General features: G+C 46.6%; 1 protein-coding gene across 1 annotated transcript; it reads right to left on the bottom strand.

The window, feature by feature from the left end:
• Positions 1 to 176: 176 nt before the first annotated feature.
• On the bottom strand, positions 177 to 27,720 carry LOC115118532 (RNA polymerase-associated protein RTF1 homolog). Its single transcript, XM_065025927.1, has 17 exons — positions 27,509 to 27,720; positions 23,276 to 23,407; positions 22,847 to 23,006; positions 21,460 to 21,658; positions 20,651 to 20,795; positions 20,437 to 20,548; positions 20,048 to 20,192; positions 18,082 to 18,259; positions 17,461 to 17,543; positions 16,141 to 16,228; positions 14,035 to 14,142; positions 11,846 to 11,923; positions 11,124 to 11,245; positions 9,503 to 9,560; positions 9,215 to 9,289; positions 6,204 to 6,426; positions 177 to 1,243 (listed from the first exon to the last, which is right to left on the bottom strand). The coding sequence occupies exons 1-17, from the start codon at positions 27,590 to 27,592 to the stop codon at positions 1,137 to 1,139; spliced, it is 2,097 nt and encodes a 698-aa protein (XP_064881999.1). The 5' UTR covers positions 27,593 to 27,720; the 3' UTR covers positions 177 to 1,136.

Here is a 27,720-nt window from a genome sequence, read left to right as displayed (position 1 = left end):
GCACAAAATAAACTCGACAGAACCTTTTGTGAATCATAGGATAGTTATCTGTAAAAATAAATAAATAAATGAAATAAAATAATAAATCACTCATGGGGATTAGTGCCAACACCCAAAGGTATCTCAACCACTGGTAATGGGGAGAGAAAGACAAAACACAAAAGAGAACACGGATGTTACGAAACAGTGTCTCTCTTTATTCTGCCGCACTGCAAATGGGAATTATTTACATGGCATGCCACATCAACACAGGAACTGTTTAAGGATCGATAACACTTAGAATCTGCTCCGGGAAAAGAGAGAGTTAAGGGTACCAAAAAGAAAATAAACTATTCTCTCTGTGATCCATGTCAATTCATATTTAAATCATTTTTTATGTTTCTTTTTGTAGACTTTACAAAGTGCTGTCCAGTAGCCAGGCAGATAACGAGCCGGCCCTGCTGTCTGAGAAAGAGAACGGGGCAGCTGGAGAACGTGGTACTGCCCTCAACCTCTTAGGTCAGGGGAAAACCTCAATCATGTACGAAGAAAATACAGTCCGTGTCTGAAACAGGGGGGGGGAATTAAGATTGTACCCCAATAAATGTTGACAGTCCCAATAACTTCAAATCACGTCAATCTAAGTCTTACAAGACAGAGTTGGCCAAGGTAAGAATCCACAACCACTATGCCCTTGCAAAAGAACTGGACACCAAAAGAGTGAACTTCAGATCCGTATGAGGGAGAACCAACGTTAGATTTATTTATAAAAACTTAGAAATTACAAAAGAAAAATAACACAATTCCAAGTACAATTTTTACCACATAATAACGAGAAAAAAAAAAGTAAAGTTGAACAACTGTCTTTAAGAGAAAACCTTCGAGGGGGAAAAAAAAGAAAGAAAAAAAAAAAATTGTCTTCTCTTAATTATTATTTCCTATCGTTTTAAGATGGACAGCCTCTCACACACACACTCAAGCATACGGTCACACATCTCTCACACACACACACTCTCTCTCTCTCTCTCTCTCTTCCCTCAAACACACACTGGTGCCCTGGGGTGAATGGCCAACCAACATGCAGGTGGTTCTGACTGACTGAGGTTTTAGGCCATTTGATCAGTCGTTGAAGCCCCTCATCTACTTCCTGTAGTTCTTTAGATCAAGCCCCTCCTCTTCTTGTAGTCCTCCAGGTTGAGAGACCTACGTGGAGCACCGTCCTTCACTGCCAGGGTGTTGGCGCTCACTGACAGAGACTTGGCTTCTGAAACACACCAGAGGAACAACATTAGTCTGACACATCTGTTGTTACAGGTGTAGGTTCCCCTAGACGCTGACCTATGTGTTAGGCTATGTAATTCCTTTTAAGAAGAAGGTAAAGTAACAGCAATTGCAGCAGTGATATATATATATAAGGACTCATGACATGTTATAACTTGGAAGCATACAGTGAAATAAAAAATAAAAAAAAACATTTAATGTGTCCTTTATTTATACAAAGGGGTTATAATGTGTATTTGCAGTAACATGGAGTGTATGTATTTTACTCAAGGCATCTTTAGAACCTACTAGGCTTTGCATTTCATCCTAGGGACTGTTGAACCGTGTTCTGTACAGTAGAAACATGCTGTGGACCCTTTACGAAGAAATCTCAAATTCATCTCAATGGACATAACTGTGCTGAATTCTCAGAATCAACCGGGTTGGTTCCGTGACACCCTGCCTTATCAGCCCCGCCCTCAGTGAGTATCCCTAAAAATTACAGGACTTGTTAACCAGACCGGTAGATAAAGTTTATTTGCGGTGTGGCCATGCCAGTTTGAACAAAAATTATCCTGCGGAACGAACTGGTTCTGACCTCTGATCTGTACCTAGGGGGTTAAAACCCTGATCTGTACCTAGGGGGTTAAAACCCTGATCTGTACCTAGGGGGTTAAAACCCTGATCTGTACCTAGGGGGGGAAAAACCCTGATCTGTACCTAGGGGGAAAAAAACCCTGATCTGTACCTAGGGGGAAAAAAACCCTGATCTGTACCTAGGGGGGAAAAACCCTGATCTGTACCTAGGGGGAAAAACCCTGATCTGTACCTAGGGGGAAAAACCTGATCTGTACCTAGGGGAAAAAACCTGATCTGTACCTAGGGGAAAAAACCTGATCTGTACCTAGGGGAAAAAACCTGATCTGTACCTAGGAGGAAAAACCTGATCTGTACCTAGGAGGAAAAACCTGATCTGTACCTAGGAGGAAAAACCTGATCTGTACCTAGGGGGAAAAACCTGATCTGTACCTAGGGGAAAACCCTGATCTGTACCTAGGGGGGACATACATGTGCCATGTCTAACAGAAACCCTGATCTGTACCCAGGGGGTTAAAACCCTGATCTGTATCCAGGGGGTTAAAACCCTTATCTGTACCCAGGGGGTTAAAACCCTTATCTGTACCCAGGGGGTTAAAACCCTGATCTGTACCTGGGGGAAACCTGATCTGTACCTAGGGGAAAACCTGATCTGTACCTAGGGGAAAACCTGATCTGTACCTAGGGGAAAACCTGATCTGTACCTGGGGAAAACCCTGATCTGTACCTAGGGGAAAACCTGATCTGTACCTAGGGGGGAACCCTGATCTGTATCCAGGGGTTAAAACCCTTATCTGTACCCAGGGGTTAAAACCCTGATCTGTACCTAGGGGGGCCCTGATCTGTACCTAGGGGAAAACCTGATCTGTACCTAGGGGAAAACCCTGATCTGTACCTAAAACCTGATCTGTACCTAGGGGAAAACCTGATCTGTACCTAGGGGGAAAACCCTGATCTGTACCTAGGGGAAAACCCTGATCTGTACCTAGGGGGGGGCAAAACCCTGATCTGTACCTAGGGGGGAAGACATACATGTGCCATGTCTAACAGAAACCCTGATCTGTACCTAGGGGGGACCCTGATCTGTACCTAGGGGGAAAACCCTGATCTGTACCTAGGGGAAAACCTGATCTGTACCTAGGGGGAAACCTGATCTGTACCTAGGGGGGCAAACCCTGATCTGTACCTAGGGGGGCAAACCCTGATCTGTACCTGGGGGAAACCCTGATCTGTACCTGGGGGAAACCCTGATCTGTACCTAGGGGAAGACATACATGTGCCATGTCTAACAGAAACCCTGATCTGTACCTAGGGGGAGGACCCTGATCTGTACCTAGGGGAAACCCTGATCTGTACCTAGGGGGAAAACCTGATCTGTACCTAGGGGGAAAACCCTGATCTGTACCTAGGGGAAAAAACCTGATCTGTACCTAGGGGAAAAAACCTGATCTGTACCTAGGGGAAAAAACCTGATCTGTACCTAGGAGGAAAAACCCTGATCTCTACCTAGGGGAAAAACCTGATCTGTACCTGGGGGAAACCTGATCTGTACCTGGGGAAATCCCTGATCTGTACCTGGGGAAACATACATGTGCCATGTCTAACAGAAACCCTGATCTGTACCTAGGGGGGACCCTGATCTGTACCCAGGGGTTAAAACCTGATCTGTACCTAGGGGGAACCCTGATCTGTACCTAGGGGGGGACCCTGATCTGTACCTAGGGGGAAACCCTGATCTGTACCCAGGGGTTAAAACCCTGATCTGTACCTAGGAGGGGGACCCTGATCTGTACCTAGGGGGACACCCTGATCTGTACCTAGGGGGTTAAAACCCTTATCTGTACCCAGGGGTTAAAACCCTGATCTGTACCTAGGGGGACCCTGATCTGTACCTAGGGGGAAAACCCTGATCTGTACCTAGGGGGGCAAACCCTGATCTGTACCTAGGGGGAACCAAACCCTGATCTGTACCTAGGGGGAACCTGATCTGTACCTAGGGGGAACCTGATCTGTACCTAGGGGGAACCTGATCTGTACCTAGGGGGAACCTGATCTGTACCTAGGGGGAACCCTGATCTGTACCTAGGGGGAACCCTGATCTGTACCTAGGGGGAACCTGATCTGTACCTAGGGGGGAACCCTGATCTGTACCTAGGGGGAACCCTGATCTGTACCTAGGGGGGATAACCCTGATCTGTACCTAGGGGGGTAACCTGATCTGTACCTAGGGGGGATAACCCTGATCTGTACCTAGGGGGGGATAACCCTGATCTGTACCTAGGGGGGCAAACCCTGATCTGTACCTAGGGGGGGCAAACCCTGATCTGTACCTAGGGGTTAAAACCCTGATCTGTACCTAGGGGGAAAAACCTGATCTGTACCTAGGGGAAAACCTGATCTGTACCTAGGGGGAACAAAAACCCTGATCTGTACCTAGGGGGAACCTGATCTGTACCTAGGGGGGGACCTGATCTGTACCTAGGGGGAACCTTGCTCTGTACCTAGGGGAAAACCCTGCTCTGTACCTAGGGGGGGAGAACCCTGCTCTGTACCTAGGTGGGGAAAACCCTGCTCTGTACCTAGGGGGGCTGATCTGTACCTAGGGGGGCTGATCTGTACCTAGGGGGCTGATCTGTACCTAGGGGGGGACATACATGTGCCATGTCTAACAGAAACCCTGATCTGTACCTAGGGGGGGAACCCTGATCTGTACCTAGGGGGCAAACCCTGATCTGTACCTAGGGGGGGACATACATGTGCCATGTCTAACAGAAACCCTGATCTGTACCCAGGGGTTAAAACCCTGATCTGTACCTAGGGGGGGAACCTGATCTGTACCTAGGGGGAACCCTGATCTGTACCTAGGGGGGAGACCTGATCTGTACCTCCCTGATCTGTACCTAGGGGAAAACCCTGATCTGTACCTAGGGGGAAAACCCTGATCTGTACCTAGGGGAAAACCTGATCTGTACCTAGGGGAAAACCCTGATCTGTACCTAGGGGAAAACCCTGATCTGTACCTAGGGGAAAACCCTGATCTGTACCTAGGGGAAAACCTGATCTGTACCTAGGGGAAAACCCTGATCTGTACCTAGGGGAAACCCTGATCTGTACCTAGGGGAAAACCCTGATCTGTACCTAGGGGGGCAAAACCCTGATCTGTACCTAGGGGAAGACATACATGTGCCATGTCTAACAGAAACCCTGATCTGTACCTAGGGGGACCCTGATCTGTACCTAGGGGAACCCTGATCTGTACCTAGGGGGGGAAAACCCTGATCTGTACCTAGGGGGGAAAACCCTGATCTGTACCTAGGGGGAAAACCCTGATCTGTACCTAGGGGGAAAACCCTGATCTGTACCTAGGGGGGAAAAAAACCTGATCTGTACCTAGGGGGAAAAAACCCTGATCTGTACCTAGGAGGGAAAAACCCTGATCTCTACCTAGGGGGGAAAAACCCTGATCTGTACCTAGGGGAAAACCCTGATCTGTACCTAAGGGAAAACCCTGATCTGTACCTGGGGGAAAACATACATGTGCCATGTCTAACAGAAACCCTGATCTGTACCTAGGGGGGGACCCTGATCTGTACCCAGGGGTTAAAACCCTGATCTGTACCTAGGGGGAACCCTGATCTGTACCTAGGGGGGAGGGGGCAAACCCTGATCTGTACCTAGGGGGCAAACCCTGATCTGTACCTAGGGGGGCAAACCCTGATCTGTACCTAGGGGGCAAACCCTGATCTGTACCTAGGGGGCAAACCCTGATCTGTACCTAGGGGTTAAAAACCCTGATCTGTACCTAGGGGTTAAAACCCTGATCTGTACCTAGGGGTTAAAACCCTGATCTGTACCTAGGGGTTAAAACCCTGATCTGTACCTAGGGGTTAAAACCCTGATCTGTACCTAGGGGTTAAAACCCTGATCTGTACCTAGGGGTTAAAACCCTGATCTGTACCTAGGGGTTAAAACCCTGATCTGTACCTAGGGGGAAACCTGATCTGTACCTAGGGGGAAAACCTGATCTGTACCTAGGGGGAAAACCCTGATCTGTACCTAGGGGGAAACCCTGATCTGTACCTGGGGGGGAGAAACCCTGATCTGTACCTAGGGGGGAACCCTGATCTGTACCTAGGGGGAAAAACCTGATCTGTACCTAGGGAGAAAACCCTGATCTGTACCTAGGGGGGGGGGGGGGAAACCCTGATCTGTACCTAGGGAGGGAACCCTGATCTGTACCCAGGGGAAACATACATAAGACATGTCTAACAGTATTGTTAGTGCACATTGAACTACCCTCCCGGAGGCAGGGATCGAACTCACCACTTTGTGCATGTTACGTAGACATTTGAAACTGTCCGTCTCACCTGCGTTGGGAACCTGTAGGTCAATCTTGACGTCAAAGTCGTGGACTTTAAAAAGGTCCTCTGATAGGTCGCTGGTGTTCTTTGTAGGGTCGATGACTTTCAGAGCAGCCTGTCCTGCTCCCCTGCCCATCTCAAACTCCAAGTCCATCTCTTTGCCTGACCCTTCTCCGTACTTCTCATTGAGGTGTTGGAGGATAGCTGCATGGACTGAAGGGTCTCTGGCCTGTGAGAACACAAACACAAAACGTCAATACCGCAGACAGGCAAGTTATTCAGAATTTTAATACGTGTAGAAAACGCTTAAAGTTGCTCCAGGATACTTGATCATCTCAGCATTCAAACCCTCACCCTGGCTCTGGGACTGACTTTGTAGCCCTTACTGCTGAGGTCGGCTACCCCCCCCCCCCCCCCTCCCCTCCCCTTTTAAATGTATAACTATATAAATGGAGCTAGGCTGATGCTTTAAGCTCACGAGTGGCGCAGCGGTCTAAGGCACTGCATCTCAGTGCTAGAGGCGTCACTACAGGCCCTGGTTCGATTCCAGGCTGTATCACAACCGGCCCATAGGGCTACACACAATTGGCCCAGAGTCGTCCAGGTTTGGCCGTCAATGTAAGTAAGAATTTGTTCTTAACCGACTTCCCTAATTCCATTTTTAAAAATTAAAAGCTTTGGGTGGAACACAAGTTAATAGGCCAATGTGATTTATAGGATTTAAAAAATTAAATTAAAAGAATCAGGATATTTTCTACCTGCAAGCTGCAATGTTTTTATTTTTAACGTTAAATTCTCTGGCAACTGCCAAATTCTCTAAAATGACGTTGGTTGAGCGGCTTATGGTAGAGAAATGAACATGCAATTCTCTGGCAACAGCTCTGGTGGACATTCCTGCAGTCAGCAAGCCAATTGCACGCTACCTCAAAATTTGAGACATCTGTGTGATTGAGTTGTGTGACAGAACTGCACATTTTAGGAGTGTCCTTTTATTGTCCACAGCACAAGGTGCACCTGTGTAATGATCATGCTGTTGAGATTGCCTGCGATGACAACAAGCTCAGTCCGATGATGCTGTGACACACCGCCCCAGACCATGACGGACCCTCCACCTCCAAATCGATCCCGCTCCAGAGAACAGGCCTCGGTGTAATGCTCATTCCTTTGACGATAAACGCGAATCCGACCATCACCCCTGGTGAGACAAAACTGTGACTCGTCAGTGAAGAGCACTTTTTGCCAGTCCTGTCTGGTCCAGCGACGGTGGGATTGTGCCCATAGGCGACGTTGTTGCCGGTGATGTCTGGTGAGGACCTGCCTTACAACAGGCCTACAAGCCCTAAGTCCAGCCTATCTCAGCCTATTGCAGACAGTCTGAGCATTGATGGAGGTGTTGTGTGTTCCTGGTGTAACCCGGGCAGTTGTTGTTGCCATCCTCTACCTGTCCTGCAGGTATGATGTTCAGATGTATCGATCCTGTGCAGGTGTTGTTACATGTGGTCTGGCACTGGGAGGATGATCAGCTGTCCGCCCTGTCTCCCTGTAGCGCTGTTGTAGGCGTCTCACAGTACGGACATTGCAATTTATTGCCCTGGCCACATCTGCAGCCCTCATGCCTCTTTGCAGCATGCCTAAGGCACGTTCACGCAGATGAGCAGGGACCCTGGGCATCTTTATTTTGGTGTTTTGAGTCAGTAGAAAGGCCTCTTTAGTTTCAATAACTGTGACCTTAATTGCCTTCCGTCTGTAAGCTGTTAGTGTCTTAACGACCGTTCCACAGGTGCATGTTCATTAATTGTTTATGGTTCATTGAACAAGCAGGGAAACAGTGTTTAAACCCTTTACAATGAAGATCTGTGAAGTTATTTGGATTTTTACAGATTATCTTCGAAAAGACAGGGTCCTGAAAAAGGGACGTTTCTTTTTTTGTTGCTGAATTTAGAGCCCATTGCCCTTCATGGTTGTGATGTCTGGGCTCACCAACCAAGAAATCGCAAAAAGGGACAAACAGGAAGTTGAGACTCCGCACGCAGAATTCTTCAAAAATATCCTCTGCGTACAACGTAAAACACCAAATAATGCATGCAGCGCAAAACTAGGCCGATACCCGCTAAATTCTACAACCACCTAAAATGAAGCGATTCCCAAACGTTGCATTAACAAAGCCATCACCTACAGAGAGATGAACCTGGAGAAGAGTCCCCTAAGCAAGCTGGTCCTGGGGCTCTGTTCACAAACACAAACACACCCCACAGAGCCCCAGGACAGCAGCACAATTAGACCCAACCAAATCATGAGAAAACAAAAAGATAATTACTTGACATTTTGGAAAGAATTTACCAAAAACAGAGCAAACTGGAATGCTATTTGGCCCTAAACAGAGAGTAGATAGTGGCAGAATACCTGACCACTGTGACTCACCCAAACTGAAGGAAAGCTTTGACTATGTACAGACTCAGTGAGCATAGCCTTGCTATTGAGAAAGGCCGCCGTAGACAGACATGGCTCTCAAGAGAAGACAAGCTATGTGCTCACTGCCCACAAAATGAGGTGGAAACTGAGCTGCACTTCCTAACCTCCTGCCCAATGTATGACCATATTAGAGACACATATTTCCCTCAGATTACACAGATCCACAAAGAATTCGATAACAAATCCAATTTTGATAAACTCCCATATCTACTGGGTGAAATACCACAGTGTGCATCACAGCAGCAAGATGTGTGACCTGTTGCCACAAGAAAAGGGCAACCAGTGAAGAACAAACACCATTGTAAATACAACTCATATTTATGTTTATTTATATTCCCTTTTGTACTTTAACTATTTGCACATAGTTACAAAACGGTACAGAGACAATTATATAACATTTGAAAATGTCTCTATTCTTTTGTAACTTTTGTTGAGTGTAATGCTTACTGTTCGTTATCTATTTGACTTGCTCTGGCAATGTAAACATGTTTCCCATGCCAATAAAGCCCTTTGAGTTGAATTGAGAGAGAGGATCTGAGACTTACGTTAGACACCATGGTTGGTTTGCACTGCCGTCTAGTAAACGGGTCCATCTGCAGCTTGGCATTCTGGCCCTCAGCCTGACAGAAATAGGATTAAAAAAAATATATATAAAAAATAAATCACTTTTTTTTTTTTTTTTACGAGAAATGAGTTATGATAGGCTACAGTAGTTCAGATCTAATGACAAGAAAGAGAACTGCAAGTTCAGTGAATCACAAGGCTCATTTTGAATTTCCTGCTGCGTAACAGTGATCAAATTAAGACACTACAGCTGTAGTACGGATACTTACCACTAGGGCTTTCTCAGACTCCACGATGTTCCAGCTCCGATTCCTCTGGTTGATGTAGCTGGAGAAAACAGACGGACAGGCAGAGAGGGTTATATAAACAGAGAGATAGACCGAGGGATGCAAAAAGAGATATAGAGAGGGTGAGCGCAAGAAAGAGAGAGACAGCAACAGTTGGCAGCGCAGATATGGGCAACTTTGATCTGAACTTATCAATTGGGGGGGGGGGGGGGGGCTGCAAGGTTCGCTGGTCTACGTACCCACATCCATACCCACACACTAGCCTTTTGGGGGCCCAAAGCTCAATTTTCAATATCCTGCAATCATCCACATTTTGTCATGGGATGGAGAGAATATTTTAAAATGTTATAATTAATTTAATTTCATGCAATTCTACACATTTTGCCATGGGCGGAGAGAAATGGTTTTCCATATGTTATCTGAGTGAGAGCGACTAACAAAATTAATTGGGGCCCACGGTCGGTCATTTGAGCAATATCTTTAGATTGCTGGCCCACTCGACTATGTACAACATGTTTGCTGACACGGGCTACTTGAGTGCCTGTCAGTGACTGGCAACAGTTACCGACACCCCACCCCCCAAAAAACCGACACCCCACCCCCCAAAAAACCGACACCCCACCCCCCCAAAAAAACTACATCTGTATTTTTTTTTTGTCTTTTGAAATTGATTCTAAGGACGGCAGGGTTGTGGGTTTGTTTCCCACGGTGCACCTATTCTGGATAAGAGTCGGCTAAATGACTCACTACTGCCAGCCGCTCTGGATAAGAGTCTGCTAAATGACTCACTACTGTCAGTTTCTCTGGATAAGAGAGTCTGCTGAATGACTCACTACTGTAAGTCTCTCTGGATAAGAGAGTCTGCTAAATGACTCACTACTGTAAGTCTCTGGATAAGAGAGTCTGCTAAATGACTCACTACTGTAAGTCTCTCTGGATAAGAGAGTCTGCTAAATGACTCACTACTGTAAGTCTCTCTGGATAAGAGAGTCTGCTAAATGACTCACTACTGTAAGTCTCTCTGGATAAGAGAGTCTGCTAAATGACTCACTACTGTAAGTCTCTCTGGATAAGAGAGTCTGCTAAATGACTCACTACTGCCAGTCGCTCTGGATAAGAGAGTCTGCTAAATGACTCACTACTGTAAGTCTCTCTGGATAAGAGAGTCTGCTAAATGACTCACTACTGCCAGTCGCTCTGGATAAGAGTCTGCTAAATGACTCACTACTGCCAGTCGCTCTGGATAAGAGAGTCTGCTAAATGACTCACTACTGTAAGTCTCTCTGGATAAGAGAGTCTGCTAAATGACTCACTACTGTAAGTCTCTGGATAAGAGTCTGCTAAATGACTCACTACTGCCAGGGGAGACAGGCGAAGGGGGGAGACGGGCGAAGGGGGGAGACGGGCGAAGGGGGGAGACGGGCGAAGGGGGAGACGGGCGAAGGGGGAGACGGGCGAAGGGGGAGACGGGCGAAAGGGGGAGACGGGCGAAAGGGGGAGACGGGCGAAAGGGGGAGACGGGCGAAGGGGGGAGACGGGCGAAGGGGGGGAGACGGGCGAAGGGGGGAGACGGGCGAAGGGGGGAGACAGGCGATGGTCTCACCTGATGGCAGAGATGTTTTTGGTCCTCTGTCTGTCCAGATGCTCGGCCCTCTCCTCCAACTCATTCAGCTGGTCCTGGATCTCTTTGGCTCGGTCTCCTTCTCCACTCTCCTCTGCCATGGCCTGGAGGTGAGAACACACATTATAACGTGTGTATATACCAGTGGGGGCTCCTCAGAGGAGGAAGGGGAGGACCACACACAGTAAATAGCAGTACACAGTAGTACACAGCAGTACACACAGCAGTACATACAGCACATAGTAGTACACAGCACATAGTAGTACACAGCAGTACACGCAGTAGTACACAGCAGTAGTAGTACACACAGCAGTACACACAGCAGTACACACAGCAGTACACACAGTAGTACACACAGCAGTGCACACACACATAGCAGCACACACAGCAGCACACACAGCAGCACACAGCAGTACACACAGCAGTACACACAGCACATAGTAGTACACAGCAGTACACGCAGTAGTAGTACACACAGTAGCATACACAAGTATAAACAAGTACACAGTAGTACACACATCAAAGTAGTACACACAGCAGTAGTAGTACACAGCAGTAGCATACACAACTATAAACAAGTACACAGTAGTACACACATCAAAGTAGTACACACATCAGTAGTACACACAACTATAAAAAGTACACAGTAGTACACAGCTAATGAAAAACAAACTTCCTGGGTTAAGAAACGTGTGTTATTCTACCTTATCTTTGAGTAGTGATGTTTTCTTCATGGCGTAGTTGGAAGGGGCCTTTCGGAACCTGTCTTTCTCTTTTACAATCTGTGAATAGACAAAATCAACAACTAAATCACATCTGGGTTGAAATTCAACATTATACACTAAGGGTTGGGCAGTCTCCAGATCGTTATTCCATCATGTAGTTTCTGTACCATACCGGGGCATATGGTATTATGGGGCGGCAGGGTAGCCTAGTGGTTAGAGCGTTGGACTAGTAACCGAAAGGTTGCAAGTTCGAATGACCGAGCTGACGAGGTACAAATCTGTCGTTCTGCCCCCTGAACAGGCAGTTAACCCACTATTCCCCAGTAGGCCGTCATTGAAAATAAGAATTTGTTCTTAACTGACTTGCCTAGTTAAATAAAGGTAAAAATAAAACATTTAAAAAATTACCGGATTACCCAAAAAATAACATTTGTAAATTAAATTATGATATTTAAAAAAAAAAAAAAAAGTTTTCACAAAACAATTTAGGCAGCATGGATCTCGGTCCAGGAGGGGACAGAACGTCTCTGCTGTAACCAACGAGTTTGATCATAGCTGGAGCCCTGAGCTGGATAGAATATTATTTGACACATCTTAGACTTCTAAGTGAGGATTTCTAAGTGTGGTGAGGGGAGGAGCCTACAGGGAGGAAGTGAGGCCCCTGGCGGAGAGGAGGTGAGGCCCCTGGCGGAGAGGAGGTGAGGCCCCTGGCGGAGAGGAGGTGAGGCCCTGGCGGAGAGGAGGTGAGGGCCTGGCGGAGAGGAGGTGACGCCCTGGCAGAGAGGTGCCAGGAAAACAACCTCTCCCTCAACGTCAACAAAACAAAGGAGCTGATCGTGGACTTCGGGAGACAGCAGAGGAAGCACCTCCCTAACCACACCAATGGGATCGCAGTAGAGAAGGTGAAACGTTTTAAGTTCCTCGGCATAAACATCACAGACCACCCACACAGACAGTGTGGTGTTGCGCCTCTTCAACCTCAGGAGGCTGAAGAAATTTGACTTGTCACCTAAGACCCTCACAAACTTTTACAGATGCTCAATTGAGAGCGTCCTGTCGGGCTGTATCACATGCTGGTACGGCAACTGCACCGCCCGCAACTGCAGGGCTCTCCAGAGGGTGGTGTGATCTGCACAACGCAATCACCGGGGGAACACTGCCTGCCCTCCAGGACACCTACAGCACCCGATGTCACAGGAAGGCCAAAAAGATCAAAGGGCATCAACCACCCGAGCCACTGCCTGTTCAGACCGCTATCACCCAGAAGACGAGGTCAGTACAGGTGCATCAAAGCAGGGACCGAGAGAATGGGGGGAAAAAAAACATCTATCTCAAGGCTATCAGATTGTTAAATAGGCATCACTAGCCAGCTACCACCCGGTTACTCAACCCTGCACCTTAGAGGCTGCTGCCCTATATACATAGAATCACTGGTCCCTTTGATAATGGAACACTGCCGCACACAAGCCTAAGATCACCATGCGCAATGCCAAGCGTCAGCTGGAGGGGTGTAAAGCTCGCCACCATTGGACTCTGGAGCAGTGGAAACGCGTTCTCTGGAGTGATGAATCACACTTCAAATTCTGGCAGTCTGATGGACAAATCTGGGTTTGGCTAGGAGAACGCTACCTACCCCAATGCACAGTGCCAACTGTAAAGTTTGGTGGAGGAGGAATAATGGTCTGGGGCTGTTTTTCATGGTTCGGGCCCCTTAGTTCCAGTGAAGGGAAATCTTAACACTACAGCATACAATGACATTCTAGACCATTCTGTGCTTCCAACTTTGTGGCAACAGTTTGGGGAAAGCCTTTTCCTGTTTCAGCATGGCAATGCCCCCGTTTTCAAAAGCGAGGTCCATACAGAAATGGTTTGTGGACATCGGTGTGGAAGAACTTGCTTGCAAGTTGGCTTGCACAGAGCCCTGACCTCAACCCTATCGAACAACTTTTGGGATGAATTTGCCTCATTGCCCCAACATCAGTGCCCGACCTCACTAATGCCTGTGGCTGAATGGAGGCAAGCCCCCCTAGTGGAAAGCCTTCCCAGAAGAATGGAGGCTGTTATAGCAGTAAAGGGGGGCCCAACTCCATATTAATGCCCATGATTTTTGGAATGAGACGTTGAACGAGCAGGTGTCCACATACTTTTGGTCATGTAGTACTACTTACGTCCTCGATGTCTTTGTCGTTGAATTTGTAGTTACAAGCCTCTTTGATGGCCTGCTCCTTCTTATTGACCTCATCTAGAGTAGGAACCTGCATACTGGCTACGATCATCTGTAGACAGAGAGGAGACATATCAAACACCTTCAATACTCCACCTGCTCTACGACAGGCTGACGGAATCCTGACATAACCCGTGAGGCTACCTAGCCATCCAGCCATCTAACTAGCCATCCAGCCATCCAACTAGCCATCCAGCCATCTAACTAGCCATCCAGCCATCTAACTAGCCATCCAGCCATCCAACTAGCCATCCAGCCATCTAACTAGCCATCCAGCCATCTAACTAGCCATCCAGCCATCTAACTAGCCATCCAGCCATCTAACTAGCCATCCAGCCATCTAACTAGCCATCCAGCCATCTAACTAGCCATCCAGCCATCTAACTAGCCATCTAACTAGCCATCTATCCAGCCATCTAACTAGCCAGCCACCTAACCAGCCACCTAATTAGCCATCTAACCAGCCACCTAACCAACCAACTAACTAGCCAACTAATTAGGCATCTAAGCAGCCACATAACCAGCCATCTAACCAGCCATCTAATTAGGCATAACTAGCCATCTAACCAGCCACCTAACCAGCCACCTAACCAGCCACCTAATTAGGCATCTAACCAGCCACCTAACCAGCCAACTAACCAGCCAACTAAATAGCCATCTAATTAGGCATCTAACCAGCCACCTAACCAGCCACCTAACCAGCCACCTAACCAGCCACCTAACCAGCCACCTAACCAGCCACCTAACCAGCCACCTAACCAGCCATCTAACCAGGCATCTAACCAGCCATCTAACTATCAACAACATTCACTCTCGTTATTCAACTGGTCTGTCGTTTGAAGTCTTGCCATCTACCAGGTGGTAGAGTTAACCTGTTGCTTCTACCCTCTACTTTTTTGAACATTCTGTTAAAAATCGCGCAACATTTCAGCGCCCTGCTACTCATGCCAGGAATATAGTATATGCATTTGCTTAGTCTGTGTGGATAGAAAACACTCAGACGTTTATAAAACTGGTTAAATCACTGCTGTGGCTTTACCAGAACGGCATTTACATCGAAAAGCACAGGAAAAACTGATCACTGAAAATGGGAAAATATATCCATGCGCTACTTGAACCCATTGATAAAGGTGAACCACAATTAATTGACTGAGGTTGCAGTACCTACAGCTTCCACACGGTGTCTAGAGTCTTGTCATTTCCCTTCGAGTTTTTTCTTGGTCAAACACATGCAGGGCACCGTATTTCTTCAGGTCTAGGACCGGATATTTTCGTTGAGTTTCTAGCCGGACATTTTTCCAGACGGACAGCTAATGATCTTTACATCGCCTCCTGATGAATTTTATCGCTTATTAACGTTTACTAATACCTAAAGTTGCATTACAAACATATTTCGAAGTGTTTTGTGAAAGTTTATCGTCGACTTTTTGAATTTAAAAAAATGACGTTACGTTTTGAAAACGCTGTTTTTTTCGTTTATCACACAGTCTACATATAACGATATCTTGGCTTTATATGGACCGATTTAATCTAAATAAAGACCCAATAGTGTTTATGGGACATCTAGGAGTGCCAACAAAGAAGATGGTGAAAGGTAATGACTGTTTTCTATTTTATTGTGCGGTTTGTGTAACGCCGAAATGCTAATTATTTTGTTTACGTCCCCTGCGTGGCTTTTGTGTTGTAGTGTATTGGTGCATGCTATCAGATAATAGCTTCTCATGCTTTCGCCGAAAAGCATTTTAAAAATCTGACTTGTTGCCTGGATTCACAACGAGTGTAGCTTTAATTCGATACCCTGCGTGTGTATTTTAATGAACGTTTGAGTTTTAACTAATACTATTAGCATTTAGCGTAGCGCATTTGCATTTCCAGAGCTCTAGTTGGGACGCAAGCGTCTCAGGTAGAAGCAAGAGGTTAAAGCAACTATGGCTCATCCAATCAGCACGCTCCCACTGGCACTTCCTCAAGTCTACATCCAATCAGCATTCTCCTCCTGCCACTTCCTCAAGTCAACCATCCAATCAGCATGCTCCTCCAGTCAACTCACCGCCTCTTTCCACTTCATGAACTCGTTTTCTGTGAACTCCTGATTGGACACAAACTCCAGTCTGAAGACTCGGGTGTCACCACCATGCCTAAAGGAGAAATATGGGACAGAGCACAGAGAAACATTTAGTCGGTACAGAGAAACAGACAGAGGAGAGAAACAGACAGAAACAGGAGGAGAGAAACAGACAAGAGAGAGGAGAGAAACAGACAGAAACAGGAGGAGAGAAACAGACAAGAGAGAGGAGAGACACGGACAGAGGAGGAGAGACACGGACAGAGGAGGAGAGACACGGACAGAGGAGGAGAGACACGGACAGAGGAGGAGAGACACGGACAGAGGAGGAGAGACACGGACAGAGGAGGAGAGACACGGACAGAGGAGGAGAGACACGGACAGAGGAGGAGAGAACGGACAGAGAGGAGGAGGACAGAGGAGGAGAGACACGGACAGAGGAGGAGAGACACGGACAGAGGAGGAGAGACACGGACAGAGGAGGAGAGACACGGACAGAGGAGGAGAGAACGGACAGAGGAGGAGAGACACGGACAGAGGAGGAGAGAAACAGAGGAGGAGAGAACGGACAGAGGAGGAGAGACACGGACAGAGGAGGAGAGAAACAGAGGAGGAGAGACACGGACAGAGGAGGAGAGAAACAGAGAGAGGAGGAGAGAAACAGAGAGAGGAGGAGAGAAACAGAGAGAGGAGGAGAGAAACAGAGAGAGGAGGAGAGAAAGAGAGAGGAGGAGAGAAAGAGAGAGGAGGAGAGAAAGAGAGAGGAGGAGAGAAACGGACAGAGGAGGAGAGAAACGGACAGAGGAGAGAAACGGACAGAGGAGGAGAGAAACGGACAGAGGAGGAGAGAAACGGACAGAGGAGGAGAGAGAGAGGAGGAGAGAAAGAGGAGGAGAGAAAGAGGAGGAGGAGAGAAAGAGGAGGAGAGAAACAGAGAGAGGAGGAGAGAAACAGAGAGAGGAGGAGAGAAACAGAGAGAGGAGGAGAGAAACAGAGAGAGGAGAAAGAGAGAGGAGGAGGAGAAAGAGAAAAGGAGAGAGAGAAAGAGAGAGGAGGAGAGAAAGAGAGAGGAGGAGAGAAAGAGAGAGAGAGGAGAGAAAGAGAGAGGAGGAGAGAAAGAGAGAGAGGAGAGAAAGAGAGAGAGGAGGAGAGAAACAGAGAGAGGAGGAGAAAACAGAGAGAGGAGGAGAGAAAGAGAGAGGAGGAGAGAAACAGAGAGAGGAGGAGAGAAAGAGAGAGGAGGAGAGAAACAGAGAGAGGAGGAGAGACACGGAGTAGTAGCAGGTAAGAGCTGAGTAGTTTTACCGTAACTGTAGTCCTTTGTTGGTCCGGGTCGTTCCCAACTGGTACACTTTAGCAGTCTCTACCACATCAACTATTTCAGCCACCTGATCACAGGGAATTACAACAAATACTCATTATTCAACAGAGCTAACTGAACCTTCTAATGAAACATATAGAAAAAGATTTTGCCAAGGAACAATCTTGCAACATTGCCAAGGAACAATCTTGCAACATTGCCAAGGAACAATCTTGCAACATTGCCAAGGAACAATCTTGCAACATTGCCAAGGAACAATCTTGCAACATTGCCAAGGAACAATCTTGCAACATTGCCAAGGAACAATCTTGCAACATTGCCAAGGAACAATCTTGCAACATTGCCAAGGAACAATCTTGCAACATTGCCAAGGAACAATCTTGCAACATTGCCAAGGAACAATCTTGCAACATTGCCAAGGAACAATCTTGCAACATTGCCAAGGAACAATCTCCAAAGTTAAATAGGAATACGGATTCAGGCTGGTTTCCCTCAGACGGAGTAAAGCCTAGTCACTTTCAATGGAGATTCACCATTTTTTATCAAATAAAATAAAATCTTAATCTGGGTCCAGGAAACTGCCCCAATAAAACGCATCTGGTTACCCTGTAAACTGGTTTGCTACTACTGTTCCCGATGCCGATCCGTACGAAGCAGCCGCTGACGGTCTTCTGGAAGAACGGCATGTGACACCAGCGCTCCAGTTTGTGGCGGGACAGACGGACGCGGTTCAGTTCGTCTGGTAGCGACACGGGTTGCGACTTTGGTGGCGTCTCCTCTTTCCTGGAACGCCACAAGACAGGAAACGGAAACGTTGGTCATGCAGAGAGGTGTTCAATTGTTGGTAAAAAAATTATAATTTAAAAAGTGTTTTCTTAACTCAAGAAAAACAACTTACAAGACCGAATGGAACCAACTGTCATATAGAGCTATGATCAAAACGTTACCTGACACTGAACTACTATCTACAGCTGAGACACAGTAGTACTATCAATTAAACCATTATCTGTCTATCAATTAAACCATTACCTGTCTATCTACAGCTGAGACACAGTAGTACTGTCAATTAAATCATTGTCTATCAATTAAACCATTACCTGTCTATCTACAGCTGAGACACAGTAGTACTATCAATTAAACCATTATCTGTCTATCAATTAAACCATTACCTGTCTATCTACAGCTGAGACACAGTAGTACTGTCAATTAAATCATTATCTGTCTATCAATTAAACCATTATCTGTCAATCTACAGCTGACACACAGTAGTACTATCAATTCAACCATTATCTGTCGATCTACAGCTGACACACCGTAGTACTATCAATTCAACCATTATCTGTCTATCAATTAAACCATTATCTATCGATCTACAGCTGGCACACAGTAGTACTATCAATTAAACCATTATCTGTCGATATACAGCTGACACACAGTAGTACTATCAATTCAACCATTATCTGTCTATCAATTCAACCATTATCTGTCCATCTACAGCTGACACGCGGTAGTGCTATCAATTAAACCATTATCTGTCAATCTACAGCTGACACACAGTAGCACTATCAATTAAACCATTATCTGTCGATCTACAGCTGACACACAGTAGTGCTATCAATTCAACCATTATCTGTCGATCTACAGCTGACACACAGTAGCACTATCAATTAAACCATTATCTATCGATCTACAGCTGACACACAGTAGTACTATCAATTAAACCATTATCTGTCGATATACAGCTGACACACAGTAGTACTATCAATTCAACCATTATCTGTCTATCAATTCAACCATTATCTGTCCATCTACAGCTGACACACAGTAGCACTATCAATTCAACCATTATCTATCGATCTACAGCTGACACACAGTAGTACTATCAATTAAACCATTATCTGTCGATATACAGCTGACACACAGTAGTACTATCAATTCAACCATTATCTGTCTATCAATTCAACCATTATCTGTCCATCTACAGCTGACACGCGGTAGTGCTATCAATTAAACCATTATCTGTCAATCTACAGCTGACACACAGTAGCACTATCAATTAAACCATTATCTGTCGATCTACAGCTGACACACAGTAGTGCTATCAATTCAACCATTATCTGTCTATCTACAGCTGACACACAGTAGTGCTATCAATTAAACCATTATCTGTCAATCTACAGCTGACACACAGTAGTACTATCAATTCAACCATTATCTGTCAATCTACAGCTGACACAGTAGCACTATCAATTAAACCATTATCTATCGCTCTACAGCTGACACACAGTAGCACTATCAATTAAACCATTATCTGTCGATATACAGCTGACACACAGTAGTACTATCAATTCAACCATTATCTGTCTATCAATTCAACCATTATCTGTCCATCTACAGCTGACACGCGGTAGCACTATCAATTAAACCATTATCTATCGCTCTACAGCTGACACACAGTAGCACTATCAATTAAACCATTATCTATCGATCTACAGCTGACACACAGTAGTACTATCAATTAAACCCTCATGTCTATCATTATCTGCAGAGGATAGATAGAAAGATACTCACTCTTCGTCTTCGGAATAAGATGAAGAGTGTGAACTGCGATCGCTCTTCGCGGATGATTTGTCGTCGTCCTCCTCCTCTTCCTCCTCTTCGTCGTCCGAGTAAACCTCGCTGGTTTTCAGGGGCTCCCGTTTCGCCAGGAGCTCCGCTGTCCAAATCCATTGGTGTTTTGTTGACAAATCAAACTTGATTTCAAGTACATTTCACAAACACGTATTCTGTTCTCCCAACAGAGATCAAAGGTCAGTAATGTTTCTTATTGGAGAAATATAGATAACACCTCCCTGTTTCACTTCCTCCCGTTGACCCAGTGCATAAATGCAATCTATTGACTACATGTATCGCTTCACGACAATGGAAATACGAGGACAAACACTACACAGCCAACAGACCTGTCCTCGTTTTCTTTTTCTCTCTCTCCGCTTTCAGTTCCTCCATGGCCTGAGACTTTTTATCCAGCTTCTCATCCCGTTTAGTTCTCCTCTCCTTGTTGTGGGACATAACCTACAGGAGAACGCAGGCACAACGTACCGGTTTAGGACAACGGAAAACACAAAGTGGCGCGTTGTTTCTAAGACGAGGTTTGGGATCAGAGGATGAACTCACCACTTGCTGATCCTGATGGGTTCTGTCTTCATGATGACCGCTGGACGATCTCTCCCTCTTCTTCTTCTGTTCTTCCTCGTGGTTCTTTTTCTTTTCCTCTTTCTCCTTCTTCTTCGCTGTTTTCAGCTTCTTTTTAATTTCAAATCTGTACAGAAAGATTGACAGGGTCAGGCGAAAGGTGTTCCATGATGAGTTACATAGTAATAATCCCAGGATATTCATTTCAATCACCTAAAAACAGTTGAACAAAATCAACTGGTCTACTGATCAAGTATAACAGCCACAGGGATGTACAACTCTATATCTTGGGTGTGCTATTCATTACCTTTTCTTGGAGATTCTTTATATGAACAAAATAACTAGAATAATATTCACAAGCCAACAAGTCTCTGTACTCTGATGGCTCCAGAGAGACAGTAACAACTCTCCTGGTGAACACACCCCCTGGCTCTGTACTCTGATGGCTCCAGACAGACAGTAACAACTCTCCTGGTGAACACACCCCCTGGCTCTGTACTCTGATGGCTACAGAGAGACAGTAACAACTCTCCTGGTGAACACACCCCCTGGCTCTGTACTCTGATGGCTACAGAGAGACAGTAACAACTCTCCTGGTGAACACACCCCCTGGCTCTGTACTCTGATGGCTCCAGAGAGACAGTAACAACTCTCCTGGTGAACACACCCCCTGGCTCTGTACTCTGATGGCTCCAGAGAGACAGTAACAACTCTCCTGGTGAACACACCCCCTGGCTCTGTACTCTGATGGCTCCAGACAGTAACGACCCTCCTGCTGATCCTATTCTTACCTCCTCTTGAGCACCTCTCTCTTCTCTATCCTGTTGAAGAGCTCCTGCTCCCTCTCCTTCTCGGTCATCTGCTCCAGCCGAGCCCTGTCCTCCTCGTCTCCCATCAGGTCCTCTCCGTAGCCGTCCCTGAAGACATCGTCCTCCGACGAGGAGTCTGAGCTGGAGGCAGAGCTGTTGCTCTCTGAGTCAGACACCTCCCCTGGTGGAGGAGAACAATATATGGCGTTAGCATTGTTGTGGAGAGAGACGGCATAAAGGAGATCGTGTTTTAGACTGCATCTATATGACGATACGGGGCCGCCTCCACGCCGATACGGGGCCGCCTCCACGATACAGAGCCGTCTCCACGCCGATACAGGGCCGTCTCTACGGCCACGCCGATACAGGGCCGTCTCTACGGCCACGCCGATACAGGGCCGTCTCTACGGCCACGCCGATACAGGGCCGTCTCTACGGCCACGCCGATACAGGGCCGTCTCTACGGCCACGCCGATACAGGGCCGTCTCTACGGCCACGCCGATACAGGGCCGTCTCTACGGCCACGCCGATACAGGGCCGTCTCTACGGCCACGCCGATACAGGGCCGTCTCTACGGCCACGCCGATACAGGGCCGTCTCTACGGCCACGCCGATACAGGGCCGTCTCTACGGCCACGCCGATACAGGGCCGTCTCTACGGCCACGCCGATACAGGGCCGTCTCTATAGCAACATATTTTGTCTGTGTTAAGGCACCTTTCGATACAAGAGTCAAAACAATTGTTGGTCACATTAACCAAAAGCAGCAATTAACCACTCTCGTGGGGTCTGTCTCAATTCATCTTTATATGATTCCTTGCATCCTATCTCCTCACCTCCTTCTCAACCATATTGTAGGAGAAGATGGAAGATCCCTCCCCTCGGATCATCCTCTCCAATATGTTTTGAGAAGGAGCCAAGGACAGAGGATTCCAGAATGAGCCCGGACCTTCAGAGAACTTACTGTTGTTAGTGGAACCACTGACAGCTGCCACTCTCTTGGGTTACTTCCTGAAGTGTGGACTTGCACACTCCACACCATGGACGTAAAAAAAAATGTGATTGTTGTAAGCATGTTTATTTATTTATTAACCGTTATTTAACCAGGCAAGTCCGTTACGAACAAATTCTTATTTACAATGACGGCCTAGGAACAGTGGGTTAAGTGCCTTGTTCAGGGGCAAAACGACAGATTTTTACCTTGTCGTCAGCTCGGTGATTCGAACTAGCAACCTTTTGGCCCAACGCTCCAACCACTAGGCTACCCTGCCGCCCTGCTGGAGGGAGTTTCCACTATTAAATCCACGAGAGGGCTTATGCAAGTTCACACGTCGTAAGAAAGGGTGTAGAATCGGGCTGCAAAACGTACCCTCCTCGGGGGCGGAGCTGTCAGCTGAACTGTCTCCCCCAGAACTCCCGGACGACGCAACTTTATGTGCCTTCTTCTTCGCTGCCTCTTTCTTCTTCTCGGTTGCCGTCGGTTTCCCTGGCTTGACCTTCTTCTTGACTTTAGGACCACCGGCGGTCCACTACGTGAAAACAACACACACAAAAAAAAAACTGAAAACAGAACATTATCATGTGAAGCATCAAAAGGACGGTATGAAAGTGTGTTAACAAATACAGTGTCTCTTTCATGCCACTACCGTAAGGGCTGATGTCCTGTACACAGATTAAGCCTAGTCTGGGATTAAGAAGTTATTTCAAAGGTGACCCTACATTGGGCATGCTTCTTAGTCTGGGAAAACAGCCCTAAGAAGATCAAACAATACGGAGTGAGGACGTTACTGTGACATACTTCATCATCACTGTCTGATGTCTCGGAGTCTGATGAGGCTGCAGGCTTGCTGACTGGCTGGTCATCCTGCTGGTCGTCCTGCTGGTCATCGGAGTCCACCCTCTTCCTCTTGGTGGCCAGAGACAGGAGCTCCTGGGGGCCACAGAGTGAGAGAGAGAAAACCAAGGTGAGTTTAAAGCACGTGTGAGTGAACTTACAGTGATGGGGAAACAGAGGTCAAAGTTGAGGAGCACATATTATGTAACGATAATAGATATTATTCGATATTCTGAATACCAAAAAAAAGGCACAATGGTGGAGGAACTGACATCTTGTAACAACATAGATCTATAGTTAATATGAACAGATTTTTACAGGATGAATGCTGCATGGTTTGCTCAGGGGTTAGAGCGTTGGACTAGTAACCAGCAGGGAGACTAGTGGTTAGAGCGTTGGATTAGTAACCAGCAGGTAGACTAGTGGTTAGAGCGTTGGACTAGTAACCAGCAGGTAGACTAGTGGTTAGAGCGTTGGACTAGTAACCAGCAGGTAGCCTAGTGGTTAGAGCGTTGGACTAGTAACCAGCAGGTAGACTAGTGGTTAGAGCGTTGGACTAGTAACCAGCAGGTAGACTAGTGGTTAGAGCGTTGGACTAGTAACCAGCAGGTAGACTAGTGGTTAGAGCGTTGGACTAGTAACCAGCAGGTAGACTAGTGGTTAGAGCGTTGGACTAGTAACCAGCAGGTAGCCTAGTGGTTAGAGCGTTGGACTAGTAACCAGCAGGTAGCCTAGTGGTTAGAGCGTTGGACTAGTAACCAGCAGGTAGCCTAGTGGTTAGAGCGTTGGACTAGTAACCAGCAGGTAGACTAGTGGTTAGAGCGTTGGACTAGTAACCAGCAGGTAGACTAGTGGTTAGAGCGTTGGACTAGTAACCAGCAGGTAGCCTAGTGGTTAGAGCGTTGGACTAGTAACCAGCAGGTAGACTAGTGGTTAGAGCGTTGGACTAGTAACCAGCAGGTAGACTAGTGGTTAGAGCGTTGGACTAGTAACCAGCAGGTAGCCTAGTGGTTAGAGCGTTGGACTAGTAACCAGCAGGTAGACTAGTGGTTAGAGCGTTGGACTAGTAACCAGCAGGTAGACTAGTGGTTAGAGCGTTGGACTAGTAACCAGCAGGTAGCCTAGTGGTTAGAGAGTTGGACTAGTAACCAGCAGGGAGACTAGTGGTTAGAGCGTTGGACTAGTAACCAGCAGGTAGCCTAGTGGTTAGAGCGTTGGACTAGTAACCAGCAGGTAGACTAGTGGTTAGAGCGTTGGACTAGTAACCAGCAGGTAGACTAGTGGTTAGAGCGTTGGACTAGTAACCAGCAGGTAGCCTAGTGGTTAGAGCGTTGGACTAGTAACCAGCAGGTAGACTAGTGGTTAGAGCGTTGGACTAGTAACCAGCAGGTAGACTAGTGGTTAGAGCGTTGGACTAGTAACCAGCAGGTAGCCTAGTGGTTAGAGAGTTGGACTAGTAACCAGCAGGGAGACTAGTGGTTAGAGCGTTGGACTAGTAACCGGCAGGTAGACTAGTGGTTAGAGCGTTGGACTAGTAACCGGCAGGTAGACTAGTGGTTAGAGCGTTGGACTAGTAACCAGCAGGTAGACTAGTGGTTAGAGCGTTGGACTAGTAACCAGCAGGTAGACTAGTGGTTAGAGCGTTGGACTAGTAACCAGCAGGTAGCCTAGTGGTTAGAGCGTTGGACTAGTAACCAGCAGGTAGACTAGTGGTTAGAGCGTTGGACTAGTAACCAGCAGGTAGACTAGTGGTTAGAGCGTTGGACTAGTAACCAGCAGGTAGACTAGTGGTTAGAGCGTTGGACTAGTAACCAGCAGGTAGCCTAGTGGTTAGAGCGTTGGACTAGTAACCAGCAGGTAGACTAGTGGTTAGAGCGTTGGACTAGTAACCAGCAGGTAGACTAGTGGTTAGAGCGTTGGACTAGTAACCAGCAGGTAGACTAGTGGTTAGAGCGTTGGACTAGTAACCAGCAGGTAGACTAGTGGTTAGAGCGTTGGACTAGTAACCAGCAGGTAGCCTAGTGGTTAGAGCGTTGGACTAGTAACCAGCAGGTAGCCTAGTGGTTAGAGCGTTGGACTAGTAACCAGCAGGTAGCCTAGTGGTTAGAGCGTTGGACTAGTAACCAGCAGGTAGACTAGTGGTTAGAGCGTTGGACTAGTAACCAGCAGGTAGACTAGTGGTTAGAGCGTTGGACTAGTAACCAGCAGGTAGCCTAGTGGTTAGAGCGTTGGACTAGTAACCAGCAGGTAGACTAGTGGTTAGAGCGTTGGACTAGTAACCAGCAGGTAGACTAGTGGTTAGAGCGTTGGACTAGTAACCAGCAGGTAGCCTAGTGGTTAGAGCGTTGGACTAGTAACCAGCAGGTAGACTAGTGGTTAGAGCGTTGGACTAGTAACCAGCAGGTAGACTAGTGGTTAGAGCGTTGGACTAGTAACCAGCAGGTAGCCTAGTGGTTAGAGAGTTGGACTAGTAACCAGCAGGGAGACTAGTGGTTAGAGCGTTGGACTAGTAACCGGCAGGTAGCCTAGTGGTTAGAGCGTTGGACTAGTAACCGGCAGGTAGACTAGTGGTTAGAGCGTTGGACTAGTAACCAGCAGGGAGACTAGTGGTTAGAGCGTTGGACTAGTAACCAGCAGGGAGACTAGTGGTTAGAGCGTTGGACTAGTAACCAGCAGGTAGACTAGTGGTTAGAGCGTTGGACTAGTAACCAGCAGGTAGACTAGTGGTTAGAGCGTTGGACTAGTAACCAGCAGGGAGACTAGTGGTTAGAGCGTTGGACTAGTAACCAGCAGGGAGACTAGTGGTTAGAGCGTTGGACTAGTAACCAGCAGGTAGACTAGTGGTTAGAGCGTTGGACTAGTAACCAGCAGGTAGACTAGTGGTTAGAGCGTTGGACTAGTAACCAGCAGGTAGACTAGTGGTTAGAGCGTTGGATTAGTAACCAGCAGGTAGACTAGTGGTTAGAGCGTTGGACTAGTAACCAGCAGGTAGACTAGTGGTTAGAGCGTTGGACTAGTAACCAGCAGGGAGACTAGTGGTTAGAGCGTTGGACTAGTAACCAGCAGGTAGACTAGTGGTTAGAGCGTTGGACTAGTAACCAGCAGGTAGCCTAGTGGTTAGAGCATTGGACTAGTAACCGAAAGGTTGCAAGTTCGAATCCCCGAGCTGACAAGGTACAAATCTGTCGTTCTGCCCCTGAACAGGCAGTTAACCCACTGTTCCTAGGCCGTCATTGAAAATAAGAATTTGTTCTTAACTGACTTGCCTGGTTAAATAAAGGTTCAAAAAATAAAAGGGGACAGCGGATGTGTAAAAGTAACATTTCAGTTGACTGACAATCACCTTTACAGCATATTTACAGTGGTTTCAGCATGTTAGAAAACATTAAGGTACTGTAGTAGTCAGTGAGTCATAGTTTGTCACTCACTCACTATTGTTGTCGTCTTTCATTTTATAGTTGTGCAACTTAACTTATTCTATTTCGATATGGTGCTGTGTAAATAACTAAATGAGACATCACTGACTAATACATCTCTCTGTTGCAGTGTGTGTCAATTTTATTTAATAGTAGCTATGTTTGTTGATGTTAACCAACAGGCCCGACATGTTAACTACCTACAGCAGCATTATGATATTAATTAGCTGCTAACTAACTAGTATTACGACTTAACGCCAAGCTAGCAAAGGTAACTAGCTAGTTAGCAACTTCACTGCGGCAAGTTACGTGATGTTAAATCTACGACTAGCATGTTTTTAATAGCACAACATGGTGTGTAAAAGTAAGTAACATGTTATCTTTGAACACATTCCTCCGAAGCTAACTTTAGCTTATGGTTAAGCTAACTAGCTAACTAGCTAACTGTTTTGATCAACACCAAAATATATAACTTTAGCAGCGCCCATTACGTCTTGCATGATATAGAAATGTTATAAATCCGCAGGTCAGTGTATTTATTTCATGACTAAATGATTAAAAATGCGTTTAGATGAATGTTTCCACGTGATATTATACTGGGATTGAAATAACGCCTGTAAAAACTTCAGGCCTTTACGGCGCGGTGTTTTCCTCCAAACTCAAGACACAGCATGCTAACATGCTAACCCTCACACTGTCCTTATCCAGTTGTCAAAACACATCACTGCATGCTAAGTAGCAGGAAAACAAATTAACAATCCAGACAAGGTGCAAAACTCACCTGATCTAAATTATCATCACTAGCGCTGTCTTCAGAGTCAGAGTCGATAACGACTCGACCTTTCCGTTTCTTTACATTCACCATGATTTAGCTAGTGGAGGAGCTCGGCTACCTCCGTGTGTTGTTGAAGACGAGAGAAACGGCGGGTATAGCTAAGTAAATTTAGCACCGACAGACCCTGAACTGGTCCTGAGACACACACACGCGCGCGC

The sequence above is a fragment of the Oncorhynchus nerka genome, linkage group LG12 (assembly GCF_034236695.1).
Source record: "Oncorhynchus nerka isolate Pitt River linkage group LG12, Oner_Uvic_2.0, whole genome shotgun sequence".
Classification (NCBI taxonomy): domain Eukaryota; kingdom Metazoa; phylum Chordata; class Actinopteri; order Salmoniformes; family Salmonidae; genus Oncorhynchus; species Oncorhynchus nerka.
Note: the sequence above shows the minus strand (reverse complement) of the source record. Positions and strands in the feature narration are given on the sequence as shown.